The sequence below is a fragment of the Colias croceus genome, chromosome 30 (genome assembly GCF_905220415.1).
Source record: "Colias croceus chromosome 30, ilColCroc2.1".
Classification (NCBI taxonomy): domain Eukaryota; kingdom Metazoa; phylum Arthropoda; class Insecta; order Lepidoptera; family Pieridae; genus Colias; species Colias croceus.
Genome location: NC_059566.1, coordinates 4,067,641 through 4,087,911, shown reverse-complemented (window position 1 = coordinate 4,087,911; position 20,271 = coordinate 4,067,641). Strand labels below are relative to the sequence as shown.

The 20,271-nt window shown below is 34.4% G+C and overlaps 2 protein-coding genes across 4 annotated transcripts; one reads left to right on the top strand and one right to left on the bottom strand.

Annotated features, from left to right (window-relative positions):
• The first annotated feature begins 2,190 nt into the window (after nt 1–2,190).
• On the top strand, nt 2,191–9,237 carry LOC123704592. Of its 3 annotated transcripts, XM_045652980.1 has the most exons (7): nt 2,191–2,724; nt 2,912–3,077; nt 3,221–3,334; nt 4,507–4,734; nt 5,698–6,008; nt 6,419–6,642; nt 7,365–9,237. In XM_045652980.1, the coding sequence occupies exons 1-7, from the start codon at nt 2,654–2,656 to the stop codon at nt 8,342–8,344; spliced, it is 2,094 nt and encodes a 697-aa protein (XP_045508936.1). In that variant the 5' UTR covers nt 2,191–2,653; the 3' UTR covers nt 8,345–9,237. The 3 variants fall into 3 exon arrangements, with proteins under 3 accessions (XP_045508936.1, XP_045508937.1, XP_045508938.1); XM_045652981.1 differs by lacking the exons at nt 2,191–2,724; nt 2,912–3,077; nt 3,221–3,334 and adding an exon at nt 3,692–3,799; XM_045652982.1 differs by lacking the exons at nt 2,191–2,724; nt 2,912–3,077; nt 3,221–3,334 and adding an exon at nt 3,874–4,029.
• A 1,424-nt stretch (nt 9,238–10,661) lies between these two features.
• LOC123704591 lies at nt 10,662–19,338 on the bottom strand. Its single transcript, XM_045652978.1, has 7 exons — nt 19,194–19,338; nt 16,810–16,969; nt 16,122–16,186; nt 15,251–15,399; nt 13,888–14,044; nt 12,826–13,096; nt 10,662–12,373 (listed from the first exon to the last, which is right to left on the bottom strand). Exons 1-7 carry the CDS (start codon nt 19,213–19,215, stop codon nt 12,214–12,216), a joined length of 984 nt encoding a protein of 327 aa, XP_045508934.1. The 5' UTR covers nt 19,216–19,338; the 3' UTR covers nt 10,662–12,213.
• Between the last annotated feature and the right edge of the window lie 933 nt (nt 19,339–20,271).

Genomic DNA, 20,271 nt, shown 5'->3' with positions numbered 1-20,271 from the left:
ATTTGGACGATATTATTTTTAAGAAATAAATTCCCATATTATGCACTTTAATAATTAATAAACATTTTTTCAATACACCGCTTACTTTTTTTTTTATTCATCCACAAAATATAAACTTTCTTTTGAGACACCCTGTATAATATCGTCGATTCTATATAAGAACTATTTTATTTTTTATTTAGCCTTAGTTTTATACATGTGCCTGATACAATATTTTCCAGGACTATATTTTATAAAATGACATTAAATTCTGAAAATATATTGAACTCGCAATCCACCCCGGCTTCGCCCGTGGTACATGTTAACGTTTTCTCTCCATAAGAACCAACCTCGTATAAGCCCCGCAAGTTGATATTGCGATTGGCGTCCATCTTGGTGACGTAGTCGACGTCGACCCGTCAGTACCGTTCGCAAATTCAGCCCGCGCTAATTATCCTGTTTTATTGTTGAGTTATATTGTTGTCGTTTTTTTAATACATAGAGTGATTCAATAGGAAGGTTTTAGTGAATAATTTATTAGGTTTGAGACGAAGCGGGCGAAGCCCTGGGCGGTAAGCTAGTAATTTATATTTACATAACATTAATTAAAAAAAAATTCATATTTACACATCAACAATATAACTATTAGTATATATATATAACTTAAGGGTGTAATCATTTTTTTTTATAAGCAGCATACAAAACTAGTTTTTTATGGTGCCGAAATTTCTTAGAATAAACATATTATTTACTTTTTATTAAAAAATTTTTTGCTATCTTTACTTTGTTTCGACGGATGACGTCACACGGCTGTTATTGCGACAAGGTTCCATCGCAATATCAACTTGCGGGGCTTATACTTCAAGGAATATTATAAAAAAAGAATTAACGAAATCGGTTCAGCCGTTCTCAAGTTATGCGCTTACCAATACATTTTGGGATTCATTTTTATATTATAGACTAGCTTTCCGCCCGCTGCTTCACCCGCTGTGTCTAAAACCTAATAAATTATATACTAAAACCTTCCTCTTGAATGACTATCTATTTAAAAAAATCGCATCAAAAGCGGTTGCGTAGTTTAAAAGATTAAAGGGACAGAGAAAGCGACTTTGTTTTAAACTATGTAGTGAAGATTACTTGAATTTGTATTGACATTTGAAAAATTAAATACAGACTGATTTAAATGACAATAAAACTACAGCAGACTATAATATTAAAAATTTAATATCAATTTCATAATATGAAATAAACGGACCACAATAATTTTGATAAAATGTACTTATTTCAAATATATTCTATTACTAGCTTAGCGCCCGCGGCTTCGCCCGCTTTCTCTAAAACGATTTGAGATTTAAACTATCCTATCTCTCAAGTTGGATCGAACTGCACATGGTGTGCGAATTTTATTATAATCGGTTAAGTGGTTTAGGAGTCCATTGAGGACAAACATTGTGACACGAGATTTATATATATTAAGATTATAACTGTCTTATAATTATAAGCGTTCCTATTATAGCTGTAAAGTGTAAATGTTCATTTACATATTTATTATTATCAATAAAATATATTTTTTTGAAGATGTTTTATTTTTACTAATAAAATTACCTATATTTTGCACGCACTTTTCTTATTTTAACACAATTTAGGCCGGTTGCAGAGCTTGACCGACCATCAGTGCGTACGTCAGTCGCGCTTGTCATATGTATGGAAATTCATAAAACCGTTCATAGCTAGACCGACCATACGCACGCGTATTGTCATGCGTATTAAATGTTAAAGATATTTTTGTTAAAATATAAAGGGTATTATTTAAATGAGTGAGCTATCTAACACCGAAATAATTTTTTAAATCGGACCAGTAGTTCCTGAGATTAGCGCGTTCAAACAAACAAACTCTTCAGCTTTATAATACATATTATTGTATTACAGATGAAGAAATAATTCAAGCAATATATAAATAAATAATGTATTCTGCTATTTGTAGACCTATAAATTGGACGTTTAGTTAGAATTTTAATCTCTAATGAATGCATGTGATTCTAATCCCAATCCACTTTAGTACACTCAATTTGAATTTTATTATCAACCAAAATCCGTCATTTTTTTGGTTTATTTATCGCTTACTCAAAATAATACCGCTCGAGTTATTAAAAGCAAAAGTGCTTCTAGAAGAAGTCTTATTGAATAAATAAATGTTTATGTTTGAGTTTACGCGAATTTCAAAGTCAATAGCGGGTCCACATGCATACAATCTACTGATCTAAGTTTTTCGCCTTGCTATTCGCGCGATTGTGTTAATGCACCTTTATAATATATTCTATTCTGTGGTTGAAGCGTAGACAGACTGACAGAGACATAAGAGAAAGTGATAGCTTCCACCGCTCAGAGTTCCACCGCATTCACACAAGAAAGAAAACAACTTATGCCCACGTCATGATAAGAAACGAAACAACACGATTCGATGTTTTGTTTCGCGTTGCGTGCCTGTTTTTTCAAGGCCAGCAATTAGCAAAGTGCAAACCAGTTTGCTAAACAAATTTGAAGAAATTTGTATCCGTTGCTCTATTGTTTTTCAAAATAAAAAGAGTAGTGACTGAGGTGAAGGCGCTATAACCTTCAGAGTAAGCTGCAGGCATTGTACAAGACATTGAAGAAGTGTTTACTCGGAATAATAATGGTTCGTTGTAGCGTTTTGGAGTGTAAAAGTGACAGTGAAATGAAGCTTCCCGATTTGTCTTTCCACTCGTAAGTACGATTCATTTCCTATATTACTTGCTCTGTGAAATAAGCTTAAAAAGTCGATTGTTTACCTTGATATAACCTAAAAATAATTAGCTTTAGTGTTGCCATCTTCTGGTACTAAATTTCCCCAAAACTCACAAGTATTTTTTTTAAATAAATACAGTTTTACAGTTAAATATATTTGTTTCAGTTTTCCTGTAAACGATGATTTACGAATGCGTTGGATTGAGGCTACGGGGCGACCAAATTGGACACCAAAAAAGTTTTCTAAACTTTGTAGCAAACATTTTGCGGCAAACGACATTTTTAAAAAAAAGAAAGTGACTGTTCTACATCCTAATGCCGTTCCAATGCTGGTAATTATAATTATGATTTATGTAATCATCTATTCAACTTGTAGTTATTATTAATACTTGTTTAAACTATAGCAACGAAAGAAGTAGTTATAAAATTCCTTTTAAATTACTACTACTACTAATTCATCAATTTTGCTTTTCAGAAATCAGAAAAACCTATTCCTTCCACAAGTTCTCTAGTTGAAGAACCTATGGAAGTTAAGAAGGAAGAAGAAGAAGACAGTAATCTAACACAATTTAATTCAGATGCTGATTTTGTAAGCATACTTGTAATTCTCTTTATAAAATACTAGCTTTCCACCCGCGGCATCGCCCGCGCAGTCAAAGAAAACCCCGTATAGTTCCCGTTCCCGTGGGATTTCCGGGATAAAACCTATCCTATGTTCCGGGGTAAAAAGTAGCCTATGTCCTTTATCAAGCGGTATCAAAATATCTCTATTTTGAATGCGAATTTCATGCAAATTGGTTCAGTAGTTAAGGCGTGATTGAGTAACAGACAGACAGACAGAGTTACTTTCGCATTTATAATATTAGTATGGAAGTATGGATTATTCTTTTCGAAGGGTGGCAATTTTGTTTGAGTACATTGTCTATAGTCTGTCTAATGTCTATGCTCGGATCATTTAAGTCAATGTCAATACGTTCTTGTTCTGAGATGTCAAATAAAATAAAATAAAAACAATATTTAACGTGAAAACATGAGGAAAACATCCTTAAAAATGGTAGGTATAATAACAAGTTTGTTTATAATTAATAATTATTTCACTGTAGATTTATGCTCAAAATGAGATTATTCGGATTATACGTCATTTAAAATGCACTTGTACAGTCCACATAAAATGTGTCAAACGGCGTTGTGTAAAAGATAAACAAGAAAACAAAAGCAATCTAAAAGTCCAATAAATAAAAATATTTTAAAGGAACCTTGTCCAAAAAGACGCAAAACATTATGGTCGGTATTTATTGTATTCTTTTATTATATAAAAATAAGTCGGGTTTTCCTTCCTGACGCTATAACTCCAGAACGCACGAACCGATTTCCACGGTTTTGCATTCGTCGGAAAGGTCTCGGGCTCCGTGAGGTTTATAGCAAAGAAAAGGTGTCTCTGGTGGCGATACGGAGTTCGCCGAGTTTGCTAGTATAACATAGATAAATAAATAAACAATGGAGAGGAGGCCAGTCTCTCTGTACTTAGGACAAAACATGTCTTTACATTTTAGTTGTATTCACACTTTCAGCTGTGCTCCGCGATTTCACCCGCGTGGCTCCGCTCCTGTTGGTCTTAGAATGATGATATAATATGACTTTACTTGATAAATGGGCTATCTATCACCGAAAGAATTTTTCAAAACAGACCAGTAGTTCCTGAGATTAGCGTGTTCAAACAAACTCATCAGCCTTGTAATATTAGTGTTTTTTATTTTACAGAATGTATCTAAGGAAGCAGATGAAATCAATATAGTGAATGTGTATAAACATTTCCTTAAAACATGGCCGCTAAATGATTGTAAGCGTAAAAGACGAATATGTGAAGAAACCGCATCTATACTCAATACAAGCCTTACTAAGGTGTGGCGTGTTTTGAAGAAGAAGGGTATCAATTATTCCGACGATTTCCAGAGACCTAACACTCCGATAGAGCTGGATGAAGACGAGGTATCTTTTTAACACGCTTATGTTATTTTTTGGGGTAAAACATGTTAAAAAATAATATATATTAGCTTCACTTGTATGTTTGTATGTAACTGACTCAGATATTGAATCTAAGTGGACAGTTTAAATACAGTTCAAACTTACACTTATCAAATTTAAAAATGATTGACCGGTTGGCTTGGTTGGTAGTGACTCTGCCTTCCAAGTCACTGGTTGTGGGTTCGATTCCCACCCGGGGCAAACATTTGTGTGATGAACATAGATGTTTGCTCTGTGTCTAGGTGTTAATTATCTATGTAAGTATTTATTTAAAATTATATATGTATGTTTATCAGCCATCTGGTTTCCATAACACAAGCGAAAGCTTAGCATGGGATCAGATCGTGCCGTGTGTGAAAATTGTCACCAAATATTTATTTATTGGTGCCAATAATATCATGAGTTTTATGTTTTGATTGTTTTTTAAATTAGATTTCCACCCGCATATTCAAAGGAAAACCCGCATAATTCTCATTCCTGTTGGATTTCTAGGATAAAACAGATTATGTCCTATTTTGGTTCTTCATCTACATACCAGTTTTCATTGTAATTAGTTCAGTAGTTTTTATGTGCAAGAATAACAAACATACATCCATTGTCACAAACTTTTGCATATATAATATTGGTAGGATAAGTTACCCCATACAAATTGTAATATACTTCACAATATATTCATCACATAAATATAAAATAAAAACTAGCTTCCGCCCACGACATTGTACGTGCATACCCGTTTTTCCCAGATCCCGCAAGAATTTCGGGAAATCCTTTCTTAGCGGATGCCTACGTCCTAACATCTACCTGCATGCCAAATTTCAGCCCGATACGTCCAGTGGTTTGAGCTGTGCATTGATAGATCACTATATCAGTCACCTTTGAGTTTTATATACATATATATAGATATATAGATTAACAATATCTTTCCAGATTGAAACCAGTACGTGTAATGTAATGCAAGAACCAGCAGAAAATAACCAAGACGGAACAACTAAAGAACAAGAAACGCAAACAATCCAAACTTTATGTCCAAAAATATCTGTAAGGACGAATTTGTTGAACGAACAAATAGTTGGCAATGATTTTTTAACGAAGAATAACCCGCCAGAAGATTTAACTGGCGATGTAACAAGAAAATTAGAAATGTTTGAGTATTACGAGTGTCCGATGTGCAATATATTGTACCCTAAATATATAAATGTGGTTGAGCATCTGCAATTTTACCACAGTGTAGGTGGAATGTAAGTATCTAAAGTGTAATACATATTTATTTATAGAAGACTAGCTTATCGCCCGCGGCTTCGCCCGCTTTCTCTAAAACGATTTGAGATTTAAACTATCCTATCTCTCAAGTTGGATCGACTGCACATGGTGTGCGAATTTTATTATAATCGGTTAAGTAGTTTAGGAGTCCATTGAGGACAAACATTGTGACACGAGATTTATATATTAAGACTAGCTTCCTCTCGCGACTTCGCCCGCGTAGTGTTTTGATATAAGGTAGCCTATGTTCTTTCTCAGCGTCTAAAGATTGTCTGTGCCGAATTTCATCAAAATCGGTTGAAGCGGGAAAGCGTAACAGACAGACAGAGTTACTTTCGCATTTATAACTAGTGACGTGATATTGTTTTTTATGCGTTTTATATTCCAGAAATCCAGAAAGCATTGAGAAAGTCATTGTACAACAGTGTGTTATTTGCAATAAAACCGTGAAATCGTTACTATTCCACCAATGTCTGCAGGGAAACTTAGTTTGTGACGCTAGCACTTATCACTGTGCGATATGCAAAAAGTTTTTTACAACTGTGGAGATTGAAAATCATATGCAAGTACACGGACAGGCGAAGGAAACTATGTACTTTCCCAGCTATAGCGGTGAGTTTGTGAGCTTTTAGAATACTAGCGGTCCGCCCCGGCTTCGCCCGCGTTTTCAAAGAAAAACCCGCAAAGTTCCCGTTCCCGTGGGATTTCCGGAATAAAACCTATATTGTGTGTTAATCCAAGTTACCCTCTATATGTGTACTAAATTTCATTGTAATCGGTTCAGTAGTATTTGCGTGAAAGGGTAACAAACATACACATACATCCTCACAGACTTATACTATTTACACATAAAAACTATCCTATTTTCAGATATCTCAAGCTATCTTTCTATAAAATTTCATCCAAATTGGTGCAGTGGTATAGGCGTGAAGAGACAGACAGATAGAGAACTTTCGCATTTATGATATTAGTAAGATTAATGCCTATAGTCAAGAACATATTTGTACAGATTATCTTGTTCCTACAAAATTTTGCTTCTTTTTAACATTAAACAAAAATTTTTGAAGTGAAACTTCTATAGACCGTTGTGAGTAAAATTTCAAGTTCGCGTCATGGCAATACCGTCACTTCATGGAAGAAGGCGACGATTTTGGTACCTTTGATACTGCCAAACAAGGTTCACTTCTTTCTGTTCGGCACACAAGCTCTTTTTTTACTTATTATTTTTTCATAAAAAATGATTTCTTGTGAGAATCAAGATTATTTCTTTAATCACTTATGTTTAGTATAACTAACTGACAAAAAATAACTTAAAATTTTTGTTCTATTCACAGATTTTCTATCATGGAAAGAATACATAGAGGCACAATCGTTGGTGCAATATACGAAAGCAGAAGAACACGACAATAAACAATATTACCGCTGCGTATATGTGAACGGGAGTAGAGCGCAAATATGTCCCGGTTTAATGATCGCCCAAGAGTATGGTAATGGGATACACGTTGATCTCTTCGAAACCCACGAGCTTATGAAGAAAAAATACACATTGCCAGCGAAATACAAGAAATATTATATATCGAAACTGTTCAACCCAGTAGAAGGCTACAACGCTACTAAAGTAATCATGGACGGCAACGACCAGTACTTGAAACTCAAAATATTGCTAGAGAACATTGCAGTTGACGCAGCGAAGATTGACGTGAACAGATTGAGGGTTTTAATGAGCAAGGCGCTAGAAATGGCGTCTGTATTGACGAGCTACGATGAAGAAATAGAAAATACAGATAAACAGGACAATTTTGCGCAAATACCAAACACGTTGCAGGATAGTGATGCGAGTGCAGTGAAAAGACCCAAATTTGATACAACCCCGAAAATAGTGAATACGTTCTCGTTAGCGAGTGTTCAAATCGATAGTGATAGTGATAATGATAGCGGTACATCCAGGTCAGTCGAACTTAAAGATGTTGAAATGGAGTTGTTTAAAACTAGCACACTGTGTAAAAATGCCGAACAATATAAGTGTAACAGGACTATCCAAACAGATATCTTGAACAGTGACAATCAAACGGACACAACTAAAGTGACGTTCAATGATACTTATAAGGATTTTGTTACTAAACAGTTTGATCGCGACGCACCGTTACCCCAGTACACGATACGGAGGAAAAAGCCACCTGCAAAAACCATATTTGAATATATAAATCATGGTAAAATGTCTGAGAACACGAATCGTGATGGAGATAATGACGGCTCGATTGGAAAAGGCACTGTGGGCACAGTATATCGAGTATACAGTACCACAATTTCGTAATAAACGCTGAAAAACTATTTTTGGCGCGCATTTAAATTGTTTATATTGAGCTATAATCGGAATAGTGGAAATATACTTTTCGAACTATATTACAAGTCGAATAAATCTATATATTAAAAAGTGCGTGTTGGACTCGCGCACGTAGGGTTCCGTACTATTTTATATAGCGGCAACGAATGTACATCATTTGTGGTAATTTCAACTTTCTAGCTATCACGGTTTATGAGAAACAACCTGGAGACAGATATACAGACAGTGGAGGCTTAGTAATAGCACAGACTAGTAATAGGGTCCCGTGTCCCGAGTTTCGTACCCAAACGGAGTTTGGGTACGAAACTCTAAAAATGAATCGCTAAATGTGTTCATAAGCATAAAACTCGAGAACGGCTCGAAAATTTTGTCATTTTTTTTAACGTTTTTATTTAGACACAAAGAAGGAGACACGAAAAAGGGGAAATGGGACAAAACTGCTGGGGCATCTAAAGGGGATTTCAGATCATCTGTAACTAAAAAATACGCCATATTGCTATCACTGTAAAAATTACCGTTAATGTTATTGTAAAATTTGACATTAACCTTAACTATTATGTAAAATATCATGCAACCAAGACTTTATTTTTATTTAGTTATTGTAAAATATAATATTTTGTCATTTAAAAGTTTGAGTTTATGTTTGTACCTGTTTGTACAAAGACATATGAAATGTTGTTGATTTTATTTTTGTAAATAATTTACTTATTCAGTATTTTTGCTTCAATATGCATAAAAATTTTAAGTTCTGTATAAATTATTTTTACATGATTAGAGCGTTGTTGCGCGCCTTAACCATGTTCTTGATAATTTTAGTAAATTTTAGTGATAAGTAGATAGCATTAAAGAATTTATAATATAAATTATAGTTTTATTTACCTTCACAGAAAATACCATAGATTCACTTGCAGACAAAAAAACTGAGATTGCCTTGTATAAATTGAAAATAAGTATATCATCACATTAAAACAGATGTCACTATTATTTGTTTGTTTTAATTACCTTATTTTTGTAAAAATTGGTGCCAAATAAATGAGTTTGAGTTTTATCAATAATTATGTACCAGTAAAATCGATTTATACTATACACGCACTTGAACATGAACATCCTAGAACCCATAGAAAGTGCTCAAAATTTCTTGTGAAATCGCTATCACAACCACAGTAAACATCTAAATCCCTGTATAAAATATCAACATGGTCAAATAGTAGAGGTTGTAACAGGCAAGAGTTAAACCCTAAAATACAATGCGCAATCATAAATGGTGCATTTACAGTTTAGACTACGTAGTAACCAAACGAACATAGAGCTAGTAAGAGCATTCTTTCGTGATCTTTAACCCATTGAGCCCCGAGCGGCCCGATCGGTCCACGACACAATAGATTTTCTATTGTGTCTGTGATTCCGGGGCCTGAGTTATATTCGTATACAAACATTCAGTGTAGTTCAGTATTAGAACATTGCATAATACCTATATAATATTTTTGAACGCACTAAAGAACAACGAAATAATGCTCTACGCCTGTTTACACAATAAAAAATTGATATAAGTGGGTTTAGAATGAGCATTTGCTCGTTTGATCTAAATGCACCGAAAGAGGCCGCCACTAGCGCCACACGCATTCACATTTCTAACACAATTTCTAATTTACTAATATTATTATTAAACGTTAAGTTATATATGTTTTTAACTAACAAATGGATCTTTGTAATCTGTACATTAGGAAAAAAAAGCCATTGATTTAGTTTGCAACAAATAAAACGAAAGTGGCTTTCTCTATCCCTATGTCCCCATGTATGCTTCAATCTTTAAAACTACGCAACAGATTTTCGTATAATCTCAGAAACTACTGGTCAGATTTGAAAAATTCTTTCAGTGTTAGATAGACCATTTATCGAGTAAGGCTATAGGCTATAATATCATCATCTGAGACAACAGGAACGGAACAATGTGGGTGAAACCGCGGAGCATAGCTAGTTAGTATTATTAACGCGAAAGATTGTAAGTATGGATGGATGTTTGTTATTGTTTCAGATCAAATACTACTGAACCGATTACTATGAAATTTAGCACACTTAAAGAAACTTGGATTAACATATAGGATAGATTTTATCCCGGAAATCCCACGGGAACAGGAACTATGCGGGTTTTTCTTTGAAAATGCGGGCGAAGCCGCGGGCGGAAAGCTAGTAGTTCATCAGAGTAACACATCGCTATGGGAATACTTGATTTTACACGCGGGTTTGTCCACGGGTTATACCAGTTAGAAAGGAATAAAACAACTTATATTCTTTAACAGGTATTTATTTAATTAAGAAAATTAAACACATCAAATAATTCCAATTAATTGCAATATAATTAAAATGCCTTAAGGTGGTACACTTATAATATTCAAATGGTATTAGGTTTAAAGTCCTTTTTCCCGTATACAGGGATACTTGTAAAACACCAGCAACCTCGCAGGACAAGATAGCTAACATCATAAGTAACAACATTTGTTCTACGACTATTGGCATAACACAATAAATTATTTTCAAATGATTTTTTAAGCTTTTACTGTACTCTCCTAACATTTGTAAGTCTATGCGGTGACTGTCGCAGATAGGTCAAGTTCAAACCGCCCCTACCTCACCCCTCTCGTTCGCTTTTTGTTTACGTAATTTTTGGGATGCGCTTATAATATTCAAACGGAAAATTAAGTGAAAATTTTTAAGCTATTGTATAGCTTCTATCGCAGGCCTTGAGCGCGGGGACCGAATCGAGAAATTCCGTAACGAAAAAACCTCACGCTCCGCACTCTGACGGGCGGAGTTGTGGCTTGAAGGCATAGCATGCAATAGCGCAACCGCCCCAGTCCCCGAGTGAGTGTGTCACTTTGGGACGTCGTTTTTTGTTGTATGGAAATAAAATCTAACTAATTATCAAAAGTCGTAGAACAAATGTTGTTACTTATGATGTTAGCTATCTTGTCCTGCGAGGTGGCTGGTGTTTAACAAGTAACCCTGTATACTTTAAATCCCCAGGGTTATGCTCTAATAATTTTCTTTGAATTTTAGCATAATCATGACCTCCTAAATGACACACAGGACACAAGATTCACACATTTTTATATATTAACTAGCTTACCGCCCGCGGCTTCGCCCGCTTTCTCTAAAACAATTTGAGATTTGAACTATCGGATAACAATATAACAATTTGAGATTATAATCGGATAAGTGGTTTAGGAGTCCATTGAAAGCAAACATTGTGACACGAGATTTATATAAATATATTAATTATAATTATCTTTATGGGGCAAATCTTCATGTGGAACAATTTTAATTTAACAACTTTTTACACTAAAAACATTCAAATTATATCTAATCTGCTAATTGCTAATCTCAGGAACTGCTGGTCCGATTTGAAAAATTCTTTCGATGTTAGATAGACCATTTATCGCGGAAGTCTATAAGGCTATATATCATCACGCTACGACCAACAGGGGTGGAGCCACGGGGGTGAAACCGCGCGGAGCAGCTAGTCAATAATAATTATCTGCTACGTGCTACGTGCGCGGACTTTCTTACTAGCCCATAGAGTTGATGGGAGAGACTAAATAGTGAAGGAGACAAAAGTTGCTCTTGCGTGCTAGCTCTTATACATCTCAGCTCGGACATTTTTGACCTTTTTATGATATTTTAATAGGCAATTTTGAGCATTTTTTTTGCGAATTTTCCATGCTATTATTTTTTCTTCTTCGTAAAACTTTGTTGTTGAAATAAATGTTTCTTTCTTTCTTTCTAGTTCCTCCCACATCCGATTCCACATAAATAGATCCTAGATCTTGATCACAGCTAGATCATTCATCGTACAAAGTGATTTTATTCGATTTTATCTTATGGAATATAGTGAATAACTCTGAAGTCGGCGCAATTGCCCCTTTAAGTGCCCAACTAAACAACGATTTGGCCACGTCTTCGCTCTTCAAGTTAAGCGTCAATTTCATTTTTTTATTTAACCTGTAAATAAAAATAATATATTTAGGGCCGATTTTTCAATCCTTGCTTAAAATTTATTCGTCCAATAAAGTATTACACAATAATATTAAAATGTCACCTGTACATTGTCAAATACAGGTAATTAGAATACATTTTTGAAATGGTAGTTTAATACGTTATTCGATGAATAAGTTTTAACCAAGGATTGAAAAATCGGCCCTTAATCCATACTAATATTATAAATGCGAAAGTAACTCTGTCTGTCTGTCTGTTACTCAATCACGCCTAAACCACTGAACCAATTTTCATGAAATTTAGTATGGAGACATTTTGATACCCGAGAAAGGACATTACTACTTTTTATCCCGGGAAAATGACGCAATCCCGGAAATCCCACGGGAGCGGGAACTATGCGGGTTTTTCTTTGACTGCGCGGGCGGAAACCTAGTATTATATAGATTTAAAAATCTCACCTTTCCGGATCAAAAAAATCTTTTTCCGACGTCAAAGTCAACTTGGACAAATGGGGCGGATCGGGCCCAATGATTTTCTGAACATATTCCTCGTCATAGTTCCTTCCCGTATAATCTATACCGGACTTCGTTACAACTGGCAATACTCGATACTCTGGCAACCCGGCCAAATGGTCAGCGAGGTCAGTGTTGCCAGTGTTGTATATGCGCAATAGAGAATGTATGTCGCGTCCGTTTAGATGAGCGTTTTCGTATGTCTCGTAGCCGAGTGCTGAAAGGAAATAAACTTGATTTAATACTTATTCAAAAAAAAAACAATTCGTACTTATAATTTACTAGCTTACCGCCCGCGGCTTCGCCCGCTTTGTCTAAAACCTAATCACTACATAGTATAAAACGAAGTCGCTTTTTCTGTCCCTATGTATGCTTAAATCTTTGAAACTACGCAACGGATTTTTATGCGGTTTTTTTTTTAAAAGATAGTGATTCAAGAGGAAGGTTTTAGTGTATAATTTATTAGGTTTTAGACAAAGCGGGCGAAGCCGCGGGCGGAAAGCTAGTAAATAATATACTAAAACCTTCATCGTGAATCGCTCTTTCTCTTAAAATAACCTCATCAAATTTAAGTAAAAATAAAAATTTGCTTATGCAAGATTAAAAGTATTTTTTTTTATGAAAAAAAATTCCGTTGCACAGTTTTAAAGATTCAAGCACACATATGGACATAGGGACAAAGAAAGCGACTTTGTTTGTGCGACTTGACGACGCGGTTGGCGCAGTGGTAAAGTAACTGCCTACTGAGCCGACGGTCCCGGGTTCGATCCCCGGTCAGGGCAAATATTTGTGTGATGAACTCAATTATTTGTTCTTGGGTCTGGGTGTTATTATCTATATATGTATTTATTAAATATTATATTTATCGTCGCCTAGTACCCACAACACAAGCCTTAATTGAGCTTACTGTGGGACTAGGTCGATTTGTGTAATAATGTCCTATAATATTTATTTATTTATTTATTTGTTTTATACTATGTAATGATAAATATGATTGATTAGACGTACCTTTAACACAAGTCTTCACCAAACCACTATGTAAAGAACTAACAACAGCTACAGGTTGGCCCGGTGGAGTTGCTATATACAAAATGGCTCCCTCTTTAGTATCGGACTTCATTTGAACACTTATGTAAACAAGGTCGCCGAGTTTATCGATTTGTACCTGGAAAAAATAAAAGATCTTATGAACTAGCTGTGCTGTGCGGTTTTACCCGCATCGCTGCGATCCTGTTGGTCTTAGCGTGATGATATATCTATACTAATATTATAAAGCTGAAGAGTTTGTTTGTTTGTTTGTTTGTTTGTTTGTTTGTTTGTTTGTTTGTTTGTTTGTTTGTTTGAACGCACTAATCTCGGGAACTACTGGTCCGATTTGAAAAATTCTTTCGGTGTTAGATAGCCCATTTATCGAGGAAGGTTATAGGCTATATTTCATCACGCTACGGGCAACAGGAGTGGAGCCACGGGGGTGAAACCGCGCGGAGCAGCTAGTAGCCTATATACAGGGTGTAATCGTTAAATGTGCACAGGCGATTATTCCGTAACTATTCCATATATCAAAAAACTTTAAACTGATATCGGAAGTACTTAACCTAATGAGTAAAATGGCCATAATAAATTTTTAAAAATAAAACGAGAAATATCCAAAAATGTTACATTAAACGCTCCCATACATTTTGTATTCATAGCAGATTTTCGAAGTGATGTCCTCATTGTGCAATACAATGAGGAGCTCTATTTACAGTTTCTAAATGAACTTCCCTTCAAATTTGAGAAGTAATTTAAGCAGAAAACCAAAAAAAGAAAGAAAAAGCTAAAATCTTTCATATTAAATGTACATGGGATATTCGTATCTCATACTAAATGTAAGGGAGGGTTTCAAGTTAATTTTTTCGATATTTCTCGTTTTATTTTTAAAAATTTATTATAGCCATTTTACTCCTTAGGTTAAGTACTTTCGATATCAGCTTAAAGTTTTCTGATATCTGAAATAGTTACGGAATAATCGCTTGTGCACACTTAACAATTACACCCTGTATATTATGTAAATGATACAAGTGATAACTGCGTTAAAAACAACCGACTTCAAACTTACACTTGCAACATTTACAAATACAGACAAAAATGCTCATAAAATAAAAACTACTGGGCCTATCCGGATAAAATTTTTATGGGACCAATTCGACACCATCCCGCATCGAACAAAAAAAAGAATCACGTAAATCGGTTCAGAAACCTCGGAGTAATCGGTGTACATACATAAAAAAAAAACATACCGGCCGAATTGATAACCTCCTCCTTTTTTTTGAAGTCGGTTAATAAAAACTATAAAATAAACAATGTTAAAAAATATTTAAAACTTCATTACCTCCGGCCACATATTCCTATGTCCCTTAGCTGCCCGTATCGATTGTATCACGCGCGAGGGCAAAGCCCTAGACAGCACATTGACCGGCTGGTCCGTGTGGGGCTCCAATAGTGTTATCACATGCCAAGTGCGTGTCTGTGTTGCTATCACTGTAAAAAATATTTTTTTTTATTTCGGGACAATTTTCACACACGGCACGATCTGATCCAATACTAAGCTTTCGCTTGTGTTATAGAAACCAGATGGGTTATATACATACATATCATCTTATATATAAAATTCTCGTGTCACAATGTTAGTCTACATACTCCTCCGAAACGGCTGGACCGATTCTCATGAAATTTTCTGTGCATATCGGGTAAGTCTGAGAATCGGCCAACATCTATTTTTCATATGTACCACGGGCGAAGCCGGGGCGGACCGCTAGTAATATATAATTTTAAATAAATACTTAGTTATATAGTTAGATAATTATTATTAATAAGAAGAAATAAAGAAAAAGAAGTGAAATTAATTGGGAAATTTTGGGGGAAATTGATATGTTTTAAAAAAAGAGCTTGAGTGCCGAGTACACGTGTCAGAAGTGAAACTTCATTGGCAAGATTCAAAGATGCCAAACTCAACGCCGTACTCCTTGACGCGACTTTTTTTACTGTCAATAATAATATTATTCATATGTCAATAATAATATAATATTATTTGCATAAAGAAGTTTCACATCAATAATTTCAGCTAACAAGATAATTATAAATAATTCTTCGTCTCCACCGGGAATCGAACCCAGGACCCCTCGGTTCTACGCTCAAGCGACAACCACTGTACCAAGGAGGCGGAATTCCTGTATAAAAACTGTATAAATAATAGCACTTACACTTAAGCCGCAACCTCGCTACCAAATCTGCTAGCTGTTCAGCATCCATTCTTTTATTTGCAATCCTGCAGAGCAAAAATGTAATTTTAAACTTTATTATGCTCAGTATTTATATTTGACTACATTTTTTATATTATGTATTTTAATTATTATTGCATATCTATACCAATACTAATTAGTAATTACTAATTTACTATTTACTAATAATATTATAAAGCTGAAGAGTTTGTTTGTTTGAACGCGCTAATCTCGGGACCTATTGGTACGATTTGAAAAATTCTTTCGGTGTTAGGTAGCTCATTTATCGAGGAAGGCTATAGGCTATATATCATCATGCTAAGATCAACAGGAGCCATATTTATGGAAGCTACGGACGGGAGTGTTTTAACAGTAAGAAGATCTTATTTTCCAGTCAAACTTTTTAGCCTTAACTACCATATTTGTAAGCTATAAATCACGCTGGTCGCGGAAGAATTCCAACCAATACCCGCGGCCCCATCATTAAAGCGGCTCGACGGAACACAGTGGGGTTTTAGTTGGTAAGAATCCGACATAACCCACGGCTCCCGGGGAAGGAGCAACGTATCTTTGAAAGAATTCCGCATAAAAAAAGGCTATAGATCACGCTAAGGCCAACAGGAGCGGAGCCACGCGGGTGAAACTGCGGGGCGTAGCTAGTAGATAATACCTGCACAACAACTTCGCGAAGCTAGCCGGCACCATTGGAAGGCGCGAGTTGCGCACCTCTCGCGATAAGTCCTTCCATGACACTCCAAACTCTGGCAGCGCAAGACTGCAGCACACTTCAACTGACATCTTTGTCAGGATGGACTGGAGGTCGAGTAACTCTGAAAATGATGATTTAATGCTTGTAGATGTTTTGGTGGTAGCTTTACTCAATGACATGACATATCACTACATAGTATAAAACAAAGTCGCTTTCTCTATCCCTATGTCTCTTTGTATGCTTAAATCTTTAAAACTACGCAACGGATTTTGATGCGGTTTTTTTTTAATAAGAGTGATTCAAGAGGAAGTTTTTAGTTAGTTTTTTTTTTTCATCCTCACAAACTTTCGCATTTATAATATTATACCTAGTAGGAAGGATATTTTTTAGAATACTAGCTTCCGCCCGCGACTCCGTCCGCGCGGATGTCGGTCTTCGCGTGGATGGTTTATTTATCCATTTTGAGTACCTCTGACAATAACATCTTATAAATATCCGCGGTTCTACGGAACAACGTCTATGGATAAAACTGAAAAATTAAGATTATTTTTTTTCTACGTATTTTTCCAGGATAAAAAGTATCCTATTTTACGCCCAGGATAATAAGGTATAATTATACCAAGTTTCATCGAAATCGAACCGCTAGTTTTCACGTGATGCCTTCACATACAGACAGACAGACAGACAGACAGACAAAAATTTTTTTAATCACATATTTGGGTTTGGTATCGATCCAGTAACACCCCCTGCTATTTATTTTTTCAATATTTTCAATGTACAGAATTGACCCTTCTACAGATTTATTATATGTATATATAGATGGAGAGAAAACTTGAATATGAGGTAATAAGAACAATGTCAATAATAACACAGCTCAACAAAAAAACAATTTTTTTTTGTTGCCCTGGATATTTCTACAGATTTATATATTTCAAGTACCCAGTTTGCGAATGTAATCATTAAAATTATTTAATTGGCTCTAGTTTTTTTTAAATTTGGATTTTCATATATACAAATTTCTTACGGCCCTTCAGAGTACGGGTTACTAACAAGTGTTTATTTTTAGGTGAATTACGTTTTCTGCACATTAATTCGCTCAGACAGAACCCTATTCTATAAAACTGACTGTAGAATATCAGAATAATAAATGGTTTCTGTAAAAAAACATTTTTATGAACAACAATGTTCGGTTTGTATTGAGTTAAAGAAACCCAGTAGCACTTGGTCAGCAAAGTGGATAGGTATACGAAATTCCCTTGATGTTTTTATTAATAGAATTAGACAAAGCAAATTCATTAGGAATAATAAATAAATATGAAAATTTAGGCCTTTGAGGGAATCTAGAAGTATAAGAAGAATACACGATGGCCCTACAGGACGGGCGTGTCGACAATTGATAAAAAATGAAAATTTAACAAAATTTAATAACTGATGCTGAATGTAAATTATGGAGAGATATAGTATTAATTAATTTAAGATTAATTTAAAACACCAAATTATAAAGAAATGGCACAACAGTTGTTTAAAAAACTTCATTATTTTATGAGCAAATACGAGCATAAAGCTACACTTTGCCCACAGTCTCCTGGATAGATATCCAGTAAATCTGCGGAATTTCTGTGAGAAACAGGAAGAACACATCGAAAAAGAAGTAAAAATTATGGAATAATGGTATCAGGGTATATGGGATCGTCACATGATGGCAGATTACTGATGGTCCATAAGAAAACTATTGTCCCAAAATTAACTAAGAAGAGAAGCTTATAAAATCTATTTCCTTGTACTATTTCAGAAGTTTTAATGATTTTTCTCTATTTTTATATCCATTTGAATTAATTAAATACTAAAACAAAACAATAAGTAAAACTTTGTAATAAATAAATGATGTAAAACAAATATACCTTCTATTTCATGCTGCGTTTTAGAGTCTAGTAAGAAAATTAGGATAAAAAAAAAACTAGAGCCAATCTACCAAAACCATTAATAGTTCTATATATAATATGCATTAAATTATTCGAAACCACTTTCACATCCAGGGCAACAAAATCATTGTTGACCAGTGTAATCAAACTACCTATTGACAGACGAGTGAAGTATCATAATTATTGTGTTCGGAACTAAGAAAATAGATCATTGAACAATACAAACAATTCTCACAACATAAATTTTATTGAGCTTTTTACATTAAGTCAAATGATTTCATGATTTTAATAAGAAGCCTAGAAAGGCTTAATTCAAAATTAAATATGGTTTCCCTCAACAATTTGTAAATAAAGAGTAGAACAAACAAATTATAGGAACGCAAACGATTTGTAAAATTTTAGTTTAGCAAAATTTGTACTTACTGTTCTTTAATACTTGCTGCATTTTGTAGTAGTCCTGTGTCACACACTGATTATAATTACAATTTTAATTTAGTTATCGTCACAAAATTATAATTAAATCTAAAATACAACAAATAAATTAAAACACATCGCAATTCGCTCAAACATGTCCGTTACGTATTGAAATTTAAAATTCATATTTTTGACATTAGTTGACATTTAGGTCTATTGTCTATGACTATACATTGATCGGGCGTTAATTCATTTGTAAATATTTGTTTTACCTTAAAAAATAATATAACATAATTTACCACGATAAAATAACTAAAATCATGTCAAGGTAAAAAATATTTTAAATTTGATACATTCAATAAAAGCACAAACTCGAAGCATGAAACTAATTAACCTTCGCACGTCCTACGCACGTTATTCGCGCGTAACTAAATCTGTACTTTATAGTAGGACGCGTGAGAGAAGTATACAGGGTAGCGTTTAGCTACTATTATGTATTCTGTGACAGGGTGTAATCGTTAAGTGTGCACAAGCGATTATTCCATAACTATTGCACATACCAAAAAACTTTAAACTGATATCGAAAGTACTTAACCTAATGAGTAAAATGGCCATAATAAATGTTTAAAAATAAAACGAGAAATATCCAAAAATGTTACATTAAACGCTACCATACATTTTATTTCTCATACATTTTGTATTCATAGCAGATTTTCGAAGTGATGTCTATTTACAGTTTCTAAATGAACTTCACTTCAAATTTGCGAAGTAATTAAAGCAAAAAACCGAAAAAAGAAAGAAAAAGCTAAAATCTTTCATATTAAATGTACTTGGTTGATCCAAAAGTAATGATAATTGGGTATTTCCTGTGCACATTAAAATATAAAATAAATGTTTTTTGCTTGCTCATGTATTCACTAAGTAATCACAAAAAAATCATATCAACAGGCCACGTTTCCAATTATTTACATTAATTTGAATGTGAACCGTGCGTGCCAGAATGATTCCTGACGAAAAGAAGAAACAACGATTCGACATGTAGAGGGTAAATTTCTAAATTTTTAATGATATCAGGATAATTTTTTGT